The sequence below is a fragment of the Chamaea fasciata genome, unplaced genomic scaffold, assembly GCF_029207755.1.
Source record: "Chamaea fasciata isolate MVZ Bird 193981 ecotype frontalis unplaced genomic scaffold, bChaFas1.0.hap1 SCAF_25, whole genome shotgun sequence".
In the NCBI taxonomy this organism is placed as follows: domain Eukaryota; kingdom Metazoa; phylum Chordata; class Aves; order Passeriformes; family Sylviidae; genus Chamaea; species Chamaea fasciata.
In genome coordinates, this window is record NW_027094110.1 from 1,661,249 (window position 1) to 1,681,813 (window position 20,565).

A 20,565-nucleotide genomic window follows, 5' to 3' on the forward strand; every position below is an offset into this window, starting at 1 on the left:
GGCTGAACTGGGGATTTGGGAATGTTCAGTGTAGAAAGGAGAAGTACCAAGGGCTGAACCAGGGGCTCTTGCACCTCTCTGCTCCACAGGAATATCTTCAGCCCAGGCAGAGAGGGGATTTCAGCTGTGCGATGCAGGGTTAGTGTGGCAGGTGACAGACAGGTGACAACCCACCCTGGTGCTGGGGACTGCTGACGCTCCCAGGGGCAGAGGAGCTGGAGCTCAGGGGGCACAAGGAAGGGGACACCAGGACTTGGAGCTGTGTGCTGCTGCAGAGCCTCCCGGAGGGATGGAGCCAGGCTGGGGCTGGAACAGCTCCCAGCAGAGCCCACCTGGGGACCCCAACCTGACGGTGCTGCACACGCGGGACGAGGAGCTGGCCAAGGCCGAGGTCGGGGTGCTGGGCGCCATCCTGGCCGTGGCCACTGTGGGCAACGTGGGCGTGCTGCTGGCCATGTACCGGCTGAGGAGGAAGATGAGCCGCATGCACCTCTTCATCCTCCACCTGGGCCTGACCGACCTGGGCGTGGCCCTGTTCCAGGTGCTGCCGCAGCTCCTCTGGAAGGTCACCTACCGCTTCCTGGGGCCCGACCCGCTCTGCAGGGCCGTCAAGTACCTGCAGGTGCTCAGCATGTTCTCCTCCACCTACATGCTGATGGCGATGACCCTGGACCGCTACCTGGCCGTGTGCCACCCGCTGCAGTCGCTGCGGCAGCCCGGCCGCCAGGCCTACGCCATGATCGCGGCCACCTGGCTGCTCAGCTGCCTGCTCAGCCTGCCCCAGGTGTTCATCTTCTCCCTGAGGGAGGTGAGGCCGGGCTCGGGGGTGCTGGACTGCTGGGCGGATTTCGGGTCGCCGTGGGGAGCGCGCGCCTACGTCACCTGGACGGCGCTGTGCGTCTTCGTGCTGCCCGTGGGCGTGCTGGGCGTCTGCTACAGCCTCATCTGCCACGAGATCTGCAAGAACCTCAAGGGCAAGACCCAGGGAGGCACGGGGGGAGCCGCCAGCCCTGCAGGGAAGGGGACGGGGACGGGGAAGGGCGGGCAGCCCTCGCGGGTGAGCAGCGTGCGCACCATCTCCCGCGCCAAGATCCGCACGGTGAAGATGACCTTCGTCATCGTGGCCGCCTACGTCACCTGCTGGGCGCCCTTCTTCAGCGTGCAGATGTGGTCGGTGTGGGACGAGGACGCTCCTGATGACGGTGAGTGTTGGAAACCCCGGAGATGGGAATTTCAGGATTTTTTAGGCTTTGCTGACAGGCGCTGACCCCCCCACCCCCCCCAAGAAAACACCACGTTCGACCTGCGACCTTAGAAAAGGCTTCCAGAATTGACTGATAGCACCGGGATTGTGGGTGTGCGGTTTGAACAGAAATGTGTAACATCACAGGGTGGAGAACCTAAAATTCAAGGTTTTAGAATATAGTAATAAATACATATATAAAGCAAGGTATAGTGTTTATATATAAATGTATATATAATATATATATAAAGCAAGATATAAGTTTTAGAGTGGAGGTCAAGTCCTTGGTTAAAATTCAGTTATGTGGAATTTTTTTTCCCCTGTAAATCTTCAGTAGCCTTGCTAACAGTACAAGGGGCTCCACCCAGGATTGAAGAAGTCCCCTGGGAGATGCTTTGGGCAGCCAAGAGGCTGAAGGAAGAGCCCAGAAGCTGCCAGGTCTCACCTCTCAGCGGATGTGCACCTTCACACCTCAGACCCTGAAGGGCAGAGCCTGGCTCTGCCGAATTCCCAGCCCCCAGGAATGAGAGCCAGGAGAACCCCAGGCCCTGCCCAGCCCCGGGGGTGTCTCATTTCTCTCCCTTGCCTTCCCAGAGTCCACCAACGTGGCTTTCAGCATCACCATGCTGCTGGCCAGCCTCAGCAGCTGCTGCAACCCCTGGATCTACCTGTTCTTCAGCGGGCACCTGCTGCAGGACTCCGGGCGCTGCCGGGGCTGCTGGGGCCGCCCCCGGGCCGGGCTGCGCAGACCCAACTCCACCGGGAGCCTGTGCAGCAGGAAAACCACGGTCCTGAGCCACAGCCAGCAGGCCGGGCTGGCCCTGCGCGGGGACAGCGCCAGGGAGCTGGGGACGCCCTGCGACGAGGGCGTGACAGAGTCGGGCACGCTCTAGGGGGCGGTGGCGGCGGCTGTGACACCGCCAGGTGTGACACCGACTGATGTGACACCGCCAGGTGTGACACCGACTGATGTGACATCGACTGATGTGACACTGACACCACCAGGTGTGACACCGACTGACGTGACACCGCCAGGTGTGACACCGACTGATGTGACACCGACTGATGTGACACTGACACCACCAGGTGTGACACCGACTGATGTGACACTGCCAGATGTGGAACCCAGATGTGACACCGCCAGGTGTGACACCGACTGATGTGACACCGACTGATGTGACACCGACTGATGTGACACTGACACCGCCAGGTGTGACACCGACTGATGTGACACTGCCAGATGTGAAACCCAGATGTGGCACCACCAGGTGTGACACTGACTGATGTGGCACCGCCAGGTGTGACACCGACTGATGTGACACTGCCAGATGTGGAACCCAGATGTGGCACCGCCAGGTGTGACACTGACTGATGTGACACAGCCCGGCGCGGCACCGCCCGCCCCGTGGCTGCAGAGCGCGGCTCTCCCCGCCTGGTGGCACCGCGTTTTTGCAGAAATCGCTCTTTCGGCCCGAAAAGCGTCGCCGCCCGCCGTGTCCTCGCTGCCGCACACGCCGCGGGTGCTGTGACCGCCGGGGCACGGACGGAGCCTGACCACAGCACCCACCACCCGGAGTGTTTAGGGAAACCTCTGGGTGCCCTGCTCCGGGAAATGGGGATGCTGCATCCTCCGGGAAATGGGGATGCTGCATCCTCCGGGAAATGGGGATCCTGCATCCTCCGGGATGGGATCCTGCATTCTCCGGGAAATGGGGATCCTGCATTCTCCGGGAAATGGGGATCCTGCATCCTCCGGGATGGGATCCTGCATCCTTCAGGATGGGATCCTGCATTCTTCGGGAAATGGGGATCCTGCATCCTCCGGGATGGGATCCTGCATTCTTCGGGAAATGGGGATCCTGCATTCTCCGGGAAATGGGGATCCTGCATCCTCCGGGATGGGATTCTGCATTCTTCGGGAAAAGGGGATGCTGCATCCACAAAACCCTCCTGGAGGGACTCGAGTTTCGTGTCCCCAGCAGAGCAGCCGGAGCACTGCGGGCGGCAACGCGGCTCCATCTGCTCCAGAGCTCGCCGCCTCTTCCTCCTCCCGCCTCCTGCGCTGGGCGAGCAGACAGCGGGGACAGAGCTGTCCCTGGCCCCGGGGCACAGCACGCTCCCCCAGCGGGGCTGCAGAGCTCCTGTGACCGGGGACTGTCCCCTGCCACCTCCCTCGGGGCAGCGGCGTCCCCCCGTGCTGGGCACAGCTGTCCTGCCCCACGCTGTGCCCGCTGGAGCGCCCCAAATGTGGCCCTGGCACCCCCGGGGAGCTGCCGGCAGCAGCCTTGGCCCTGCTCCAGCTCAGCCGGGCTCGTCCCGACTCCCCCCGTGCCCTCCTCCCGTCAGCTTCGCTGCCAGCCCCATCCCGTGCTCAACATCTGCCGCCACAGCAACATCTGCCGCATCCCAGCCGGAGCTGCTCCCACACTGCCCCTGCGTTTGGCTGATTTTGGCCGATTTTGGCTGATTTTGCAGGGATCAGGGGCCCAAAACCACCCGAGGCTCCGGGAGCAGGGAACTCGGCTCCCGTGCTGTCCCAGCCTGGCTCCTGCCCTGCACCCAGGAATTGTTTAGTGCAGGAATAAATCCTGGGTGAGGCAGGAAGGAGCACCCTTTAGCTCTAAAAAGGTGCTGAGGGTGATGTGTAGGTGCCCCAGTGAAGGTTCCAAATTCCCTGTGAGCCACGGGCACGATTCCCTCCACTGTCACAGGCTAAAGCTGTAAAAATAAGACATTAGGAGCACAATATTTTGAAATCTTCAGTATTTTCACTTTTTAATCGCCAGGCGTTTGAATCAGATTTCTCAGAACCTTCCACTCAGTGGTTTGGCCTCACCTCCAGCCCAATAATCACGCCTCTCCTGGGTTTTCCAACCTTCCTCAGTGCTGACAGGCACTGACCCCCAGGCAAACTCTGCATTGGACCTGAGGCCGTGGAACAGGCTCCCAAAACTGAGTGACAGCCCTGGGATTGTGGGTGTGGAGTTTGGGTAGAAGTGTGGGATAGCACAGGGTGCAAAACTCAGAGTTTAAGGGTTTAGAATATAGTGATATTTATATAAAGCGAGATGGAGGGTTTAGGGTGTAGGCTGAATTCTATTTCACCTTCTTCCCCATGGGTCTGGGTGGGATCTCGTAACTGGATAGAAAAGTCCACATTGCAGGCCAGGGGTGGCTGGTTACTGGGTTAGAAGCGGAAATAATTTAGGTGTCATTTCTTAACTGGACAATTAGGGCTTAAAAAGCCTTGTAGAGAAAGAGAGAAGGGCCAGGAGAGACCGACCCCAGCAGCTGGAGCAGGGAAAACAAGAGGCAGGAGACGGGGCGAGGGAAAAGCCAGCGGAAAAACTGTATTTGAAAGGGTTTTATGAGCGAAGCAACATCACTGAGAGGAGCTGCCAGCCAGCTCAGAGGAGATTGTGAGGAGCACTGCATCTGCCCGCTTTGAGAGGCCAGGGGGGAATGTTTCTTTTGCTCTCATGAAAGGAGGGGAAAAGAGCCACGACACAGAAGAGGAGAGCTGATCCCAGCCTGGCTGGGAGGAGCCAGCCCTCAGGAACAGTGCTGCCTTTAAGGAAAACGCCAAGGAAGCCGTGCCTGCAGGGCCGGGGTGGTACAAGTGGTGCAGCCCGTGCCAGGCAGTGCCCCAGGGGAAGGGGACGGTGCCAGCTGTGCAGCTGCTGGGGGCTCTGGGCACCCTGGGGGGACAAGCTTCACCCTGGGGTGACAGTTTCACACCGGTGTCACAGCTCCACGGCAGTGTCACAGCTTCACCTCGGTGTACTCCACACCCTTGGATGCCCTGGGGCTGGAGAAGGGCCAGAAATGCGTTTTCCTCTTCTTCGGGTCCACGTTGACGTAGTCCAGCCCAGTCTTCACGTTCTCGTAGTCCTGGGCAGAGCCCGGCCTGTGGCCTTTCTCTGGGAACACCAGGGATGTGTAATTGATGTTTTCCTCGGAGCCACGGCCCTGCAGGAGCAAAATGAACCCCAGGTGAGGCCCCAGCACCCACCCAGGAGCCTCTGCCCTCAAACCCATGCGCCAGTTCAGGGAATCGTGGAATGGGTTGGAAGGGACTTTAGATCTCATCCCATTCCCCCTGCCCTGGGCAGGGACACCTCCCACTGTCCCAGGCTGCTCCAAGCCCCATCCAATGTGGCCTTGGACATTCCAGGGATCCAGGGGCAGCCACAGCTGCTCTGGGCATCCCGTGCCAGGGCCTGCCCACGCTCAGGGAGAAGATTTTGTTTCCTGATTTTCCTAAAGTGCCCAGGGATGCTTCCCTCTGAGGGGGGGACACTGGAACGCTGTGTGTGACAGAGGAAAACAACAACCCCTGCCCTTATTTGTGGAAGATTTCAGTGTGGTTTGATGGGTTTGCCCCTCCTGGTGCTGCTCTGGGGGTCTCGAGCTGGACACGGCCCCAGGTGGGCTGGGGATGGTTTTACCTGCGGTGCCTGAGGGCAGGAAGGGCTGTCCTCCGAGTCCTCCGAGGTGTCTGAGGATGTGTCACTGCTCTCTTAAAAACAGGAAACATTTACCACCCCAGCACTTCCCAGAGGGTTAAAGGCGAAAAGGATCGAGGGGGGAAAAAAGCAAAACACGCTCAGGAGTGAGAATTCCAACCCAGAAAGGATCAGTTTGATCCCTGGGGGAAACGGGGCCAGGAGAGCCCAGTGGGGTGGAAGAGATGAGAAGAAGAGGCAGCTCCTGCTTGGTCCTTCCCCCCCGGGGTGCCCACAGCTCCTCAGGAAAGGACATCACACAAATTCCACCCCAAAATTCCCACCCCTGTGCCAGGACAACGCCCCGTTGCTGCAGGAGCCCCTTACCTGCATAGGCCGGGGCCGGGTTTTGTGCCGCGGGTTTTTGTGCCCGGGCTTTTGGTGCTTTGTCCCCTCCCGGTGACGAGGCTGGAGCTGGGCTGGGGTGAGGGCTGGGGCGCTCCCCAGGGCTGCTGCCTGCCTGCATCCCGCAGGAATGTTGGGCTGGGAGCAAAAGGAGAGTGAAGCCTGGTCCCTGCTGTGCCCAGAGCACCCCAAACCCCTGCCCCAGCACCGCCAGGGCAAACCAGCCCACCCCAGAATAATTATTGCTGCGCGCTGGGGCAGCCTCACACCCACCCGTTCCGTCACTGGGGTGACCCAGGGCCCTGCTCTCCCACCAGGAGAGGCTCCAGTGACAAATCCCGGCGTCAGGGCCTCTTTCTGCGAGTTTGGAATGATTTTGACCCAGAGCAGAGCTGGGCTTTGTGCAAACGGGAGCAGCAGCTGGTGTGAAAGGATTCCCTGCTAGAAATTGCAGCCTCATCTGGAGGAATACCCAGCGACTGAATTAATACTCTGTGAGCCGGTTCTTGGTGTTCTCCCAAGAAAAGGACAAGGAAAGAAAACGGTTTTGAGGCAACACGAGGTTGTAGAACCGTCACTGATGTGTCAAACCAGGTCACCCACAGCTCACAGCCAGCCTGGAGCTCGGCCCTGCCCCTCTCCCATCCCACACCCGACCCCAGGCCAGGGAACCACCAGGGAAAGCCAACTCATTGCCACTAATTACCAATTTTCCTGCTGAGCATGACGTAAAGGGCCAGCAAGAGGAGAGAGTGGAGCAGCAAGGTGCCGAGGGAGGTGACAGCAGGAATCCAGCTGAACGGGAGGAAAACCGAAATTCAGTCCCACTGAAATCACCAAATCCCGTTCCATTGGCTTCGGGGCACGGTTTAGGCTCAGGTTTGCTGGCAGCTTTTGGTTTGGCTTTTTGGTTTGGGGGTGATGAGCCCCAAAAGGCGGGGCTTGGTTTTCAGGAATGATTTGAGCTCTCTGCCCCTCGTTTCTTGGGGGCCTCTGCCCAGAAGGGTTTTGAAAAGCCTCATGGCCAGGGCAGGAATGTGGTGCTGGAGGGGAGGGAGACGTTCCAGGTACGATGGAATTGTGGAATTGCGGAATTGCGGAATTGCGGAATTGTGGAATTGTGGAATTGTGGCACGGGTTGGGTGGGAAGGGACCTCTGAAGGTCACCCCCTGCCACCAGCAGGGACATTTTCAGCCAGCCCAGGTTGCTCCAGCCTGTCCTGGGCTGGTCCAGGGCTGCTGTGAGGGGCTCTGTGCCCCGAGGGCTGCACTCACCACGCACAAGGATTCATCCTCCTGCTCAGGCTTCTCCAGGCTCTGGGGGGACACCGAGAGGCAGCAAGACCTGGTGGCAGCCAAGAAAATGGTCCCGTTGAGCCTCACGCTGCTCCACACGGGCTGGAGATCAGGCTCAGCGCCGGGATGCAGCGGTTGGACGTTGCAGATGTGAAATAAAAGGGTTTTATTTTATCCCAGCCCTCCCCCTGTGAGAATCCCTCCGGTTCACACCCTCCCAAGAGCCAGGGCCTCTCCCTTATCACTGGATTAATGGTTTTATACGTGCTCATATCTGAGACTTGCCTGGACTTTCTGGGCTCCTTCGCAACAGAATTGAAATTTATTCTTCTTGCTTTAATCCCCTCTCACGGTTCTTTTTCTCTTTTTAATCCACCAAAAAAAAAAAAAAACAAAATACCACCCAAAAAACCTGCAAGATGAAGGGAAAAAAAATCCATGGAAAAAGTAACCAAAGGAAAGGCCGTGGGTTGGTGTGAGACTCTCACATCAGTCGGGGTCCAGACAGAAATATCAGAGGCCCTGCAACACCTCAGTGTCTGAAACACCTCGGATTTAACACCGCGAGAGCTCCAGCCCTGGTGAGGTTAAGAGGGTTTAAGGCAGACAATCAGGAAACACCAAAGCCTGGGCTGGGCCCCTCGGCTTGGGGCTTCTGGCCATAACACTCCAGAGATTTATAATAAAAAATAGGAGTGTTCGTTTTGTGAAAATAGCAATGGGGTGTTCCTTTCGTGAGCTTTCACTTGCAAGAAAAAGCACTTTAAATCTTCCCTCAGCGTTCAACACTCACTCTTTATAAATGGCTGATAGGGAGAGATCTTCAGCTGAGGCTTTGACACAGTGATTAAAGCAGCCGTGATGATTTGATTGATAGGCTGATGGATAAATTGATGGAGCAAAGGCATTATCCATCCCGCGGAGCAGATTCTATCACTTCCTCCATGACACGTTTCTGAGCCTAACTCATCAGAAGCTTTCCTGATAACCACCAATCTCCTGAGAGATCCCACTCGTGCAAACAGTTTGATGACTGCCAAGCTAAAAAAGTTCTTTTTTTTTTTTTTTTTTGCAGTAATTTTCCCCCCTCCCTTACTGAACAAACCTGTCCCCAAATACCCTTCTCAAAGGGCTGCCACTCTTAAAAGGGCTCATTTCCTACTGTGGGGCAGGAGACGCTGCAGCAGCAGCAGATAAGGATCTGAAAAATGAGCTGCTCAAAAGGAAATTGCAAAATAAGCCCCGAATCCAACTCTCAGCAGCAGCAGCCACAGCAGCCTCTGTGCCGGGGTGCGCACAGCGAGATGGAGGCGCCGATATCGGGTGGGTACCGAAAAATCTGGTTTGAGGCAGCAGCCAGCGAGAGCCTGGCACCAAATTTTGTGCTTTTATGGGTGTCTCAGGGAAACTTCCGGGAGCCTGAAGCCCCCAGGACTCCGACCCAGCCTCAAGAAAATGCTGGAATCAAGGTTTGCAAGGAGCTGCTCCTCGGCCGGGGCAGCCAGGGCTCAACCTGCGCCACCCGCGCTGGGCTGAAGGTGAGGGAAAGCTCCGGAATGCCCCAAATTATTTTAAATCCCACTTGAAAGCTCCGGAATGCCCCAAATTATTTTCAACCCCAGGCCCAGCTGGCTGGAGCTCAGGATGGCACCAAGGTATGCCCAGGGGGGTTCCCAGCCCAGCTCTCCTCCCGCCGTTCCACCCTCTGCATCCAGAACGCAGCGCGGAATTACCTGGGGGTCAGAGCTTCCCTCACCTTCCCTTCCCCACGGCTCCGGGGCAGCTGGGGCCGTGCAGGCAGCAGGGTTTGGGGTTGTTCCAGCAGGGTTTGGGGTTGTTCCAGCAGGGTTTGGGGCCGTTTCAGCAGGGTTTGGGTGCAGAGCGGGGTCCGGCGGTGCCGGATGCGGTCACGCTCTACCCGCAGGTCAGAGGCACCGAGGAGCCCTCAGGAGGTTCCATGACGCCTCCCCTCTGTCAGAGGCCTCATTTAAATATATTGGGGTGTTTCTCTGCTGGTCTGCAGCTGGTTTTGCTCCTGCACCCCTCCATCAGTTCTCCATCCTCCAGCGGCTTTGTCCCAAAAATTCAGCTGAGCTTCCTTGGAGCCGAGCGGTGCTGAGGGAGCTGAGCCCAGCCCAACTCAGCTGCCACCCAAAACCAGCTCCTGGTGCTTCCAAGCAAACGTTTTCCACTGGGGTGAAGGGTTTTACACCGCCTGGCTCCGTGTCTGCTGCAGGTGGATGGGCCTCCACCTGCCCACGGGCTGGGAAAGGTTCAGTTCAAGCTTTGGGGTGCCAGCAGCAGCCTGGCAGATCCCACCCCGAGAGCTCCCAGGAGGTTTGGGGAGTGCTGGTTCACAGGAACTGGGGGTTCGCAGGTGCCCTGCAGCAGCCCAGCCTCTTCCCTGGCAGAAAGGAACGAGAAATTCCCTTTTTTTCCCAGGTCCCTGACTGGTGGGGACGGTGCCTGCTCGCCTTTAAACATCTCCACCAGCCCAGAGCAACCCTGTCCCAAACAGGGATAGAACATCCCAAAGAATCCCTCTGATTTCGATTACCTGCGTTTAGATTTCGATTATCCAAAAGCAAAGAGAAGATCTCAGAAAGCATCACCTACCCCTGGAGCTGCATCACCAGTTTGGGGGTCACTTCCCAAATCCCCCTTCATCCCTGGGACTGCTCCATCACCAGATGTTGCTCCTGCTCTCCTCACAGCTGCCGTGCCCCAGGTAAATGTTTTGGGGGTTTATTTAACCGAAACTCGCTTGTTTGTTGATTTATTTCTCTTTTTTTTTTTTTTTTTTTTCAGGTGAGAGTTTGCTGCTGCAGTGCTTTCAAGTGCTCGGTGGTGGATAAACAGATTAACAGGTGGGAGAGGTGTCTGATAACGGGAGGAAAAAAGGGGTTTTCAGTAAACCCTGCTGGGGCACCGTGTGAATCAGTCGGGGCAGTGGCTGCACTGAAGGAAATGTGTAGAAAGGAGCACAGATAACACGTTTTTAGCCTGAGAACAGGCTTTTTAAAGGAGGAAAGCGCTTCACACACAGCTGGTGAGAGACGCATTTTCCACCCAAGGGGCAAAACCAATTTCTGATGCACCTGAGGGCAGGTGTGTGTCCCTGGAGGGGCGGGACACAGCTGGGGACAGCCCCTGCCTGACAGAGCCTATTCCTCCCTGGAATATTCCAGCAGCTGGGGCCACCTTTCCTCAGTTTCTCCAGAGCAGCTCGGACCAAGCTGAGGGACACCAAGGCTTGGAAACTGGGCATCTCTTCCCTCTGCACTCCACACACTGAGGAGCAGCTGGAACATGTGTGAAATGAAGTCTTTTTGACCCAGTTTTTCTGCGCAAATCCAGCCCAGTTGCTCCCAAAACACGGAGAAAAAAACAAAAAAAACAAACAAACAAACAAAAGAAAAGCCAACAACACTTTGTTCTACTTGAAATGAAAATTTTGAAGTGCCCCTAAGAGTTGAGCTTTTAAAAATTGCTTCTAAAATAACTCAAAAGTCGAAATAGATTTGCTTAGCTGCAAAAAAAAAAAAAAAAAAAAAAAAAAAAAGTTCTAAATGAAAGGCCTGGCCTCATTATGACTTTCATCTCCCTATTTTAATGCTGAATCTGCTGCCAGGAGTTTGCAGATTACGATGATCCAATTGGGGGAATCTTTTCCACCAAATAAACTATTTCACTTAAAGGGTTTTGGCGTGTCTGTGCTGCTGCTCACCCTCACATTTATCTCCAAAACCCAGTGACCCTTCGGGCTGGGCTTTCTGATGGGATTTTCGGGTTATAAACCATGTCTGGAACAATCCACTTTGCTGTTTTCGGCTGATCTGGCACTTGCCGCAGCTGCTTTTGTTTTAGGAAGTTTCTTTTCTAATCCATGAATATGTGATTAGGGCGAGGAGGGAGGCTGGGTACATTAAACTGCATCTCAAAAGGGGGAAATAGAGAATAAATTTGTGTAAAAGCCACTGGGTTAAAACAAAAATAAAAAATTACCGCGTGGGGGAATGCAGGGAATTTTCATTTATTTTGGAAAAAACCAGCTGCATCTGCCGTCGGCATCAACTGTGCCCAATGTTCTCCTGCTCACATCAAAAGATATTTGATAGATTTATTTATTTTTTTTTTTTTTTTTTTAAGCAGAGGAAGGGAGAGGAAGGGCCTGGCAGCATCTCCAGGGATGGGGACACACGATCCCGGTGACAGCAGGACGTGACTCAGCTGTCCCCAGCCACCCTGGGTACCTTGTGCCTCACCGGTGAGGACTTGAATTTCCTGGGCGAGGGCTTCGACGAGATAAAATTTAATTAGATAAAAAACAGGCTCGCCGGGACAAGCAAAAAATCGATTAGCACGGTGCTAAACCCGGTTAATCGGGTGAATGGGGCTCGCTGAGCAAAAACACCCCCTGGAGGGGTTATTTTAGTGCCAAAAACATGGAAAAGAAAGAAAAACCAGCATCCTCCCGGGCCTGGGAGGTGGTGGCAGCAGGAAACCCCTCGCCTGCCGCCTCTGGCTCCCCCCACTCGCCTCCCCCCGTATCTGGAACCTTTATTTGTTCAGCAGCATTTGGTATTTGCACTCGCAGAGGCTTTAATGGGACGCCCGCGCTGGGTTAAACAAAACTCCCGGGGGACGAGCCCATTAGCCCTGCACAGCTCCAGGGAAGTGTCTCCCGGGGAAAGCTGCTCCTGCCCGGCCTCTGGGAGGGAAAGTCGACGATTCCCGAGCCCTTCATCAGCGCTAATTAGTCTTTGCCTTTGAAAATTAGGCCGGGGGCTGATGGTACAAACACAACCCTTTGCTGAACCTCCCTGCCGGGGCTTGGGGCAGGGCCCTGGGGTGGGGCTGGGGGCTCAAGGGAAACCTTCCCCTAAAGCGTTTTGGGGGGTTTTCACCGGTGCATGGGGGGCTGGTGACGGGCTGGGGACTGGGACGGGGACTGGGAGGGGGATTGGGATGGGGACTGGGATGGGGACTGGGATGGGGACTGGGATGGGGACTGGGATGGGGATTGGGATGGGAACTGGGATGGGAACTGGGATAGGGACTGGGATGGGAACTGGTGCTGGGATGACGACTGGAATGGGGACTGGGATGGGGACTGGAATGGGGACTGGGATGGGAACTGGAATGGGGACTGGAATGGGGACTGGGATGGGAACTGGAATGGGGACTGGAATGGGGACTGGGATGGGAACTGGGAGGGGGTTTTGGATGAGAACAGCTGCTGGGATGGGGACTGGAATGGGGACTGGGATGAGAACTGGGATGGGAACTGGTGCTGGGATGAGGACTGGGATGAGAACTGGATTGGGAACTGGGATGAAGACTGCTGCTGGGATGAGGACTGGTGCTGGGATGGGAACTGGGCTGGGGACTGGTGCTGGTATCGAGACTGGTGCTGGAACAGGGACTGGTTCTGGGATAGGAACTGGTGCTGGGCTGGGATCTCGGATGGGGACCGGTGCTGGGATAGGGAACGGTGCTGGGCTGGGCACTGGTGCTGTGCTGTGGACCCCGTTCAGCTCCCTCTGCGGAACCTCCACTGCCCCAAACCCAGCCCAACCCTCCCCTGCTCGGCTCCCGCGGCTCCCCCAGCGCCGTCCTCACCCAGAAAAGCAAACGTGACCCCGGGGCGCCCGCTGAGCCTGCCCGGGGCCGTGGCCGGTGATTCACCGCGGGCTCCCGAGCCCGCTGTTGACTCTGGCAGGGCCGATCCAGCCTTGGCACGGCGGCTATAAGAGCCTGGCACGGGCAGGGGCACCCAGCCACGCCATGAGGCGCCTGCTGCTCCTCGCCGCGCTCTGCCTGGCCCTGGCCAGCACCCTCCGCAGGTAAGGGGGTCCCCAGGGTGCAGCCGGGGTCCCCAGGGTGCAGCCCGGCCCCCCAGGGTCTCGGGGGGTCGTTGTCAGGGTGCCGGCAGTGCCAGGGGTGTGAGGAGGGCAGGGCTCAGCCTGGGCACCCCGCACTGTGCCGGAGCGCCGGCACCGCGCTGGGACTTCGGGGGTCTCCATTGCTCCGGGCAGAGCCCGGCAGCACAGGGGGGGCCTGCAAAGGGGTCCGAGCAAGCAGGGAGGGCACAGAAAACCGGCCTGGGGGTCCTGCTCACCCTGCCCAGCCCCAAGGTCCCCTCCCTCAGTGGCACCTGTGCTGTCACCGCCAGCTCTGGCCTTGATTTCCTGCCCCCTAAAGCACGTCAGTGCCTGGGCTGCACATGGCTGCAGGGGGGGACGGGGGCTCTGAACCTTCATCCTGGCACTGCCGGGACCCTCAGGGTGGGCACAGGGACTGCAGGATGGGGCAGCGCCCACGGGAGTGACCAGGACCCTCAGGGTGGGCTCAGGACACCCACGGGGGTGACCAGGACCCTCAGGGTGGGCTCAGGACACCCACGGGGGTGACCAGGACCCTCAGGGTGGGCTCAGGACACCCACGGGGGTGACCAGGACCCTCAGGGTGGGCTCAGGACATCCATGGGAGTGACCAAGACCCTCAGGGTGGGCACAGGACACTCTGGGGAGTGACTGGCACCCTCAGGGTGAGCTCAGGACACCCACGGGGGTGACCAAGACCCTCAGGGTGGGCTCAGGACACCCAGGGGGGTGACCGGGACCCCTCTGTCCGCAGGGTGCCCCTGACCCGGCGCCGTTCCCTGCGGAAGCAGCTGCAGGCTCGGGGGCAGCCCTGGCACCTCTGGAGAGCCCGGGGAGGGCAGGACACGAGCGCCGAGGACTGCGCCGCCTTCTCGGAGACCAACGAGCCCCTCATCAACTACCTGGATGTGAGCAGGGGGGGCACGCAGCGGCCTCACGTTGTCCCCAAAGGCTTCCCCAAAGCCCCGCGGCTCCCGGCAGCGCCCGGCGTGCCCGGGCTCGCTGCCCGCCCGCGGCTTTGTGCCCGCGAGTGTGAGGATGGGCACAGGGGAGGGCACTCCCTGCCAGCCCCGCTGCGCTCTGCCCACGCCCCTGCACACAGGTTTACCCCGAAATTCGAGTTACAGGATTTTTGGGGCAGAGCCCACCACAGAGCACCCGGAGACACTCCCCAGGGGGATCCCATTCCCCAGTTTCCCTGTCCCCAAAGGCCCTGCCTGGTGACAGGGTCCTCTCAGGACCCACCGTGCTGCCTTTCGTCCGCAATCCCCGTTGCTGTTCCTTAAATATTTGTGTCCTTTATTGCACCTGGCACGGCCTGGCAGTGACAGATCCAGCCCCGAGCCCCTGCAGACGCCCCAGGCTCTGTTTTGGGGGCATTTCTGGCTGTGCAGGCAGCTCACGGCGCTCTCTGTCCCCTCCCTTTGGCAGATGGAATATTTTGGACAGATCTCCATCGGGACCCCACCCCAGAATTTCACCGTGGTGTTCGACACGGGCTCCTCCAACCTCTGGGTGCCTTCTGTGTACTGTGTCAGCAAAGCCTGCGGTGAGTGGGACCCCCTGACCCCAGAGAGGCCAGCAGCCCCAAGGCCTTGGGGACCCTCCCAACTGAGTGACAGGAACCCAGGGGGCCCAGCAGGGGACAGACGTGACTTTTTGGGGCTGTCAGTGATCAGCCAGCCCCAGAGAGCCCAGGCTGCTCTGTGGGATCAGAACAGCCCTGGGGGAATTGGGGAATGGGAGTGGATCCCGCAGTGCCCGCGGGCTGTGACCAGGGACAGCAGTGCTCTCCTCAAGCCTCGTTAAATGCTGCTGATCCTGCTCCCCCTAACAGCCCTTGCCGACCGAAATGGGAGAGGTTTTCTCCCCCCTCAAAACCCCAGCACGCCCCTCAGCAGAGCCCCCATAACCAGGAGTTTTGGTGACACCACCTGCGCCGTCACTTTGCCTCACTGGGGGCTCCTGACAGCTGTAGCCACGCAGGAAAAAAAAATAAAATGAAACAAAAGACATTTCTGGTGACAGATCCCATCTCCTTGCCCAGCTTCGCACAGCAGGTTCCACCCAAGCCAGTCCAGCACCTACCAGGTGGTCGGGACCCCCTTCTCCATCCAGTACGGCACCGGCAGCATGACGGGGATCATCGGCTCCGACCAAGTGGCCGTGAGTGACATTTGGGTGGCCCTGCCCTGCCCAACGTGCCCAGGACCCCCCCACGGGCTGGGCACCCCCGTGAAACCCCCCTCCTCCCCTGCAGGTGGAAGGTCTGACCGTCAGCAACCAGCAGTTTGCAGAGAGCATCAGCGAGCCGGGAAAAGCCTTCCTGGATGCTGAGTTCGACGGGATCCTGGGGCTGGCTTACCCCTCCCTGGCCGTGGATGGGGTCACCCCTGTCTTCGACAACATGATGGCCCAAAACCTGGTGGAGCTGCCCATTTTCTCCGTCTACATGAGCTCGTAAGCACGTTGATTCGCTCCGGGATCTTGCTCAGAGTCTGGCATTGCTTTAGGGAGAAAGAGAGGCTGCTAAAATACTGATATTTTATTGAAAGGATGAGAAAGGAGAGTTGTTTGCCAAGATTGTTTTGAGAAGAAGCTTTCTTGAGAAATTTTTCCTTGGGAAAAAGTCAGCAGCTGCTAGCAGGCTAAAAAATCTTTCAGACTCAGGAAATATCAGGCCCGCAGAGATAGTGAACGGGGTTTTTGCTTTGGGGTGTTGCTCAGAGCCTGGCAGTGCTTTTAGGGAGCGGGAGAGGTTGTTAAAATACAGATTTATTACCGAGACAATGAAGGGGGGTTTTGCTCCGGGATAGTGCTTTGTGGAGAAAGAGGGACTGACAAAACACAGGTATTTTATTGAGATAGTCAAGGGGGTTTTGGTAGCAGATTCAGCATCGCAGACCTCCGGCCTTACAGCATTTGTGGGGAGAAATTCGGGTTAAATCCATGCTAAATGGACAAAAATCCCTCATGTGCCCTCCTCCTCCTCCTCCCTGCAGGAACCCCGACTCCCCCCAGGGAGGGGAGCTGCTTTTTGGGGGCTTTGACACCTCCCGCTTCACGGGCACCTTGAACTGGGTGCCGGTCACCCAGCAGGGCTACTGGCAGATCCAGCTGGACAAGTGAGTGGTGCTGGGCAGCGAGGGAGGGCAGGGCTGTGCTGGCAGAGCAGGACAAACCCTCCCTGCTGCTCCTTGTCCCCTCTCTCAGCATCCAGCTGGGTGGCACGGTGACCTTCTGTGCCAACGGCTGCCAGGCCATCGTGGACACGGGCACGTCGCTCATCGCCGGCCCCACCAAGGACATCAAAAAGCTGCAAGACCTCATCGGGGCCGTGTCTGTGGACGGGGAGGTGAGAGCCAGGCTGGCCACAGGAGGGGACAAAGCCTTGGGGAGCCTGGAAGGGACCCCCCCGGGCAGCCCCTGAGCCCCCAGTTGTGTTCCAGTACGCCATGGAGTGCAGCAGCCTCGACGAGATGCCTGACCTGACCTTCACCATCAACGGGCTGCCCTACACGCTCAGCGCCCAGGCCTACACCCTGGTGGTACGGCTGTGCCTCCCTCCGCCCCAAATCCCAGCCGCTCCGGTGGCAGAGGTGGCCCAGCCCCACGCTGGGAGCTGGCGGTGTGTCCCCAAGGGTGACGAACCCCGCTGGTTTCTGCCTCGCCACCATCCCTGGGTGTTTCCACGAGCACGAGGCTCATCCCCGGCTTTCCGCTTCTCCTTCCCCAGGAGTCCGGTGATGGCGTAACCTTCTGCATCAGTGGCTTCCAGGGGAACGACGTCCCCCCTCCCACGGGACCCCTCTGGATTTTGGGCGATGTTTTCATCCGGCAGTTCTACTCCGTCTTCGACCGTGGCAACAACCTGGTGGGGTTGGCCCCCGCCGTCCCTTAGGGCTGTGACATCCTCGGGGCAGGAGGGGAACGGACCTTGGCAGGGCGGTGGATGTCCCCATGTCCCCCTCAGTGTCCCCAGGGGGATGGAGACCCCCGGGGATGCAGCTGAAGGGCCCAGCAGGAGTTCAGTCCACGCCAGGACACTGTGATATAAAAACGTCTCGAGCAGCTCTGTGATCTGCTCTGCACGTCTTCTCTTTTGGAATCCTGAGCCAATAAACGCTTTAATGAACCCCACACTTCTCCTCCTTCCGTCAGCAGCAGCCCAGCAGAAATCCTGCTCATCCCAAGGGGGGGTTAAATCCTCCACGCCCATGTCCTGCCCTCCTCCCTGGGTGACAGTGACCCATGGGCACTGCCAGGGCTGCACACCCGGCCTGGCCGGAGCTTCCCTGGGGTTCCCACGGGGGCAGAAAGAAGAGGACGCTTTGCCCAGGTGGAGCACGAATCCCTGTGGCCATCCCTGAGCATCCCAGGGAGCACTGGGAATGCACCTTCCCTCAGCTGGGGCTGGTAAACAAGGAGGTGACAAGGAGGCTGGAAAGGCCCTGGGGCTCCTCCTGTGCCACAAAACTCCCGGAGCAACCGGTGATTTCCAGTGAACTTTGCTTTGGTTCCCTCGGGGAATTTACAACAGCAACGAGCTGAGCTGCTGGGTGCTGCAGAAAGGGCAAAGCAGCTGCTGGGCCCTGGGCTGGGCTGGCTCAAACTGGGGAGTCTGGGGGGATGTGGGGGGCTGTGTGGGGTTATGGGGTGCCATGGGGGTCCCCAGGAGCCACCGTGGCACACGTGACTTGCTGACGGGAGTGTGACGCTGCACGAGCAGCTGTGGCTCACGGGTGATGCACCCCGAGGCAGCGAGAAAGGGAAGCACCAAAAAAGGTTATTTTTATCCAGGCCTTTGCTCTGTTTTCCCCGCTGACCCTGAAGAGAGGCCGGCAGTGCCGAGGGTGGGGTGCTGGGCTGCCCCAGTCCCAGCCCAGCCTTGGTGGCTGCTCCAGCCATCCCTCCATCCATCCATCCCTCCATCCATCCATCCCTCCATCCCTCCATCCATCCATCCATCCATCCATGCATCCATCCATCCATCCATCCATCCATCCACCCACCCATCCATCCCAGAGCCTTCAGAGAGCTCCGGGAGCTCTGCAATCGCTCAGATCAGGTTGTAAACTTTGCGGCTGGGCCTTGTGGTTTGCCATCAAAGGAGATTTGTGCCTTGCCCGGAGGCGCTGATTGTGCCGCTGACCAGCGCGGGCTCTGTGACGTTTCCTGTGTTGACTTCACCCCTGCTGCAGGCCCAGATAAGGTGCTGGGGCAGCTGGACAAAGGTCTCCTGTCCCTCTTCCACCTTAACCCTCGGCACGCCAAGGTGCTGCTGAGCACCAGCCCAGTGGGGCTGGGGGGGACACCCCCAGTATGACAGGGGCCACCCAGTGTCCCCAAACAGCAGCTGGCAGTGACACTGGCCTGGCCTGGAGATGCCTAGGTCTGCTCTGGTTCTGTTTTTGGGATCTCAGAGCATTCCGTGCCCTCCTGACAGTTTTGGGGAGGGGGAAGTTGCTCAAGCAATGTGACAATCCCAAAAAAGAGCGGCCCTGCTGTCCCCGAGGAGGCTGAACAGCTCAGGGGACACTTGGATGTCCTTTGCTTCCTTCCCTTTCCCTCTGTCCCACAGCCCTGCAGGGCACAGCCCGTCCCCTCCTTGTCCCCACCAGCCTTTCCCCGGCTGTGCCAGCCCCAGGCTGGGTTTCACCACCGCCCTCACAGTCACAAAACCCACAAACCCCAGGCCTTGTCCTCGGAATTGCTGGCGTGGGGGAGCAGCCAGGACGGGACTGAAGCTGTGCCCACTGGAGCTGCTGAGCCTGGCCGTCACCTCCTCCCCACCTGCCTTCATCCAGGCACAATCTCAGCCCAGGAGCTTTGGGAAAATCCATTTTTCTGTGAAATGAAACCAAAACCAGAGCTGAGGCTGGTGTACCCCGGCGGGCACAGCCCCTCTGGGCAAAAGCAGAAGTGGCCGTGGGCAGCAGCTGCAGTTTGGGACTGACCACAAACCCCGGCCCCAGCAGCGTGGGGAGGCTTTGATCATCTGACAGGGTGAGCAACCCCTGTCCCAGCAGGGGCACGAGACAGGAACGGGGGCAGGAGTTGTTGTGGGGGGAGTCTGAACCATAAATTCTCTCTGCAAGAGCAAAGGTGAAGCAGGATGGTGAAAAGGGGCTGGAAACAGGGATTAGGAGAGAGCTGCTCCAGGGAAACGTTGGATTTTTACCACCACTGGTGAGAACTGGCTCAGGTTCTCCCAGCTCCTCCCAGCAACTGCCCTCTGGGGGGAAAAACAGATTTTTCAGGCCGGACAGGTCCCAAAATTACACCTGGAGAGGAGGGGGAGGAGGGTTTGTCCTGCTGAGTGCAGTGATCCTCCCTGAGATCCCATCAGGGTCTGCAAGGGGGGGAAAAAATCTACAAAAATGCTGGAAATGGAAAAGGAAAAGCCAGTGGTCTTGGAATGATCCCAAAAGCTGGGCAGGGGCACCACCAGCAAGTGGGATCTGCTGGTTCAGGGTGAGAGAGGGTTCACAGGTGAGGGACACCCCGCTCCCACTGCAAACCCCAAACCCTACAGAACGCTTGGCGAAGGCACGGGACCTGCCCTGGCACGTTGGGAGGCAGAGCTCTGCCTTTGCAGCTGTGCCCGAGCAGGTTTTCCCACTCCAAAAGAGCCCTGGGCACCCGCCTGGTGCTGGGATTGCTCCGTGGGGGCAGCTGAGATCCCCAAAATCCCATTTAGTGATTGAGCACGTCCTCCTGGAGATGTCACCAGCTCTTTTTGGGGTGTTTCTGTGGTGCCTGTGGGCTGGGGGGATGTGGGGCTGGAGCTGCTCCTGATCCCCACCCTGCCCCTCTCCTGTCTGGAAAAGGAGACAAAGGCACACAGAGCTCCTCGGAGGGACCCCAGCCCCTCCTCGCCCGTCCCCAGCTCCCAAATCCGCTCATCCCATCCCACAAGAGCAAAGTCCGGGATGTCCCCAGGGATGCTGCCCACAGCCCCGCCCGGCTTTTGTCCTCATCCCTCAATAATCCCCCAGCGGGGACGCAGATCAAATGTCCCGGGGAGGTGGCAGAAAGGAACCGAGGGGATTCTGAGCCAGAGGAGAGGCCAAAAGTCCATCCCGACCTCCAGCAGCGAGGATGAACCCTGCTCCCCTTCCCCGGGGCGGGGGACACTGGGCGGAATTGAGGGAAAACCCACGGACACGGCGCCTCCTCCAGCCCCGGCGGGATCTCGGCCCCTTTTCTGCTGATGTCACGGACGGGGCCCCGCAGCCGCCTTCCCTTCTCTTCCCTTCCCTTCCCCGGGAGGGCCGGGACCGGCCGCCCT

General features: G+C 58.6%; 3 protein-coding genes and 1 long non-coding RNA gene across 4 annotated transcripts; 3 read left to right on the plus strand and 1 right to left on the minus strand.

Annotated features, from left to right (window-relative positions):
• The first annotated feature begins 289 nt into the window (after positions 1-289).
• On the plus strand, positions 290-2,136 carry AVPR1B (arginine vasopressin receptor 1B). Its single transcript, XM_066203986.1, has 2 exons — positions 290-1,202; positions 1,838-2,136. The coding sequence occupies exons 1-2, from the start codon at positions 290-292 to the stop codon at positions 2,134-2,136; spliced, it is 1,212 nt and encodes a 403-aa protein (XP_066060083.1).
• A 1,894-nt stretch (positions 2,137-4,030) lies between these two features.
• On the minus strand, positions 4,031-9,206 carry RHEX (regulator of hemoglobinization and erythroid cell expansion). Its single transcript, XM_066203964.1, has 6 exons — positions 9,123-9,206; positions 7,369-7,438; positions 6,800-6,888; positions 6,076-6,231; positions 5,692-5,762; positions 4,031-5,212 (listed from the first exon to the last, which is right to left on the minus strand). Exons 2-6 carry the CDS (start codon positions 7,383-7,385, stop codon positions 5,006-5,008), a joined length of 540 nt encoding a protein of 179 aa, XP_066060061.1. The 5' UTR covers positions 7,386-7,438; positions 9,123-9,206; the 3' UTR covers positions 4,031-5,005.
• A 902-nt stretch (positions 9,207-10,108) lies between these two features.
• On the plus strand, positions 10,109-12,215 carry LOC136301108 (uncharacterized). The gene is made up of 3 exons (XR_010723794.1): positions 10,109-10,256; positions 11,539-11,656; positions 11,987-12,215. It is a non-coding gene; the product is annotated as an uncharacterized lncRNA (long non-coding RNA).
• Positions 12,216-12,669: 454 nt separating this feature from the next.
• On the plus strand, positions 12,670-17,405 carry CTSE (cathepsin E). The gene is made up of 9 exons (XM_066203808.1): positions 12,670-13,235; positions 14,029-14,182; positions 14,706-14,823; positions 15,322-15,440; positions 15,535-15,734; positions 16,277-16,399; positions 16,488-16,629; positions 16,724-16,822; positions 17,011-17,405. Exons 1-9 carry the CDS (start codon positions 13,177-13,179, stop codon positions 17,173-17,175), a joined length of 1,179 nt encoding a protein of 392 aa, XP_066059905.1. The 5' UTR covers positions 12,670-13,176; the 3' UTR covers positions 17,176-17,405.
• The last annotated feature ends 3,160 nt before the right edge of the window (positions 17,406-20,565 follow it).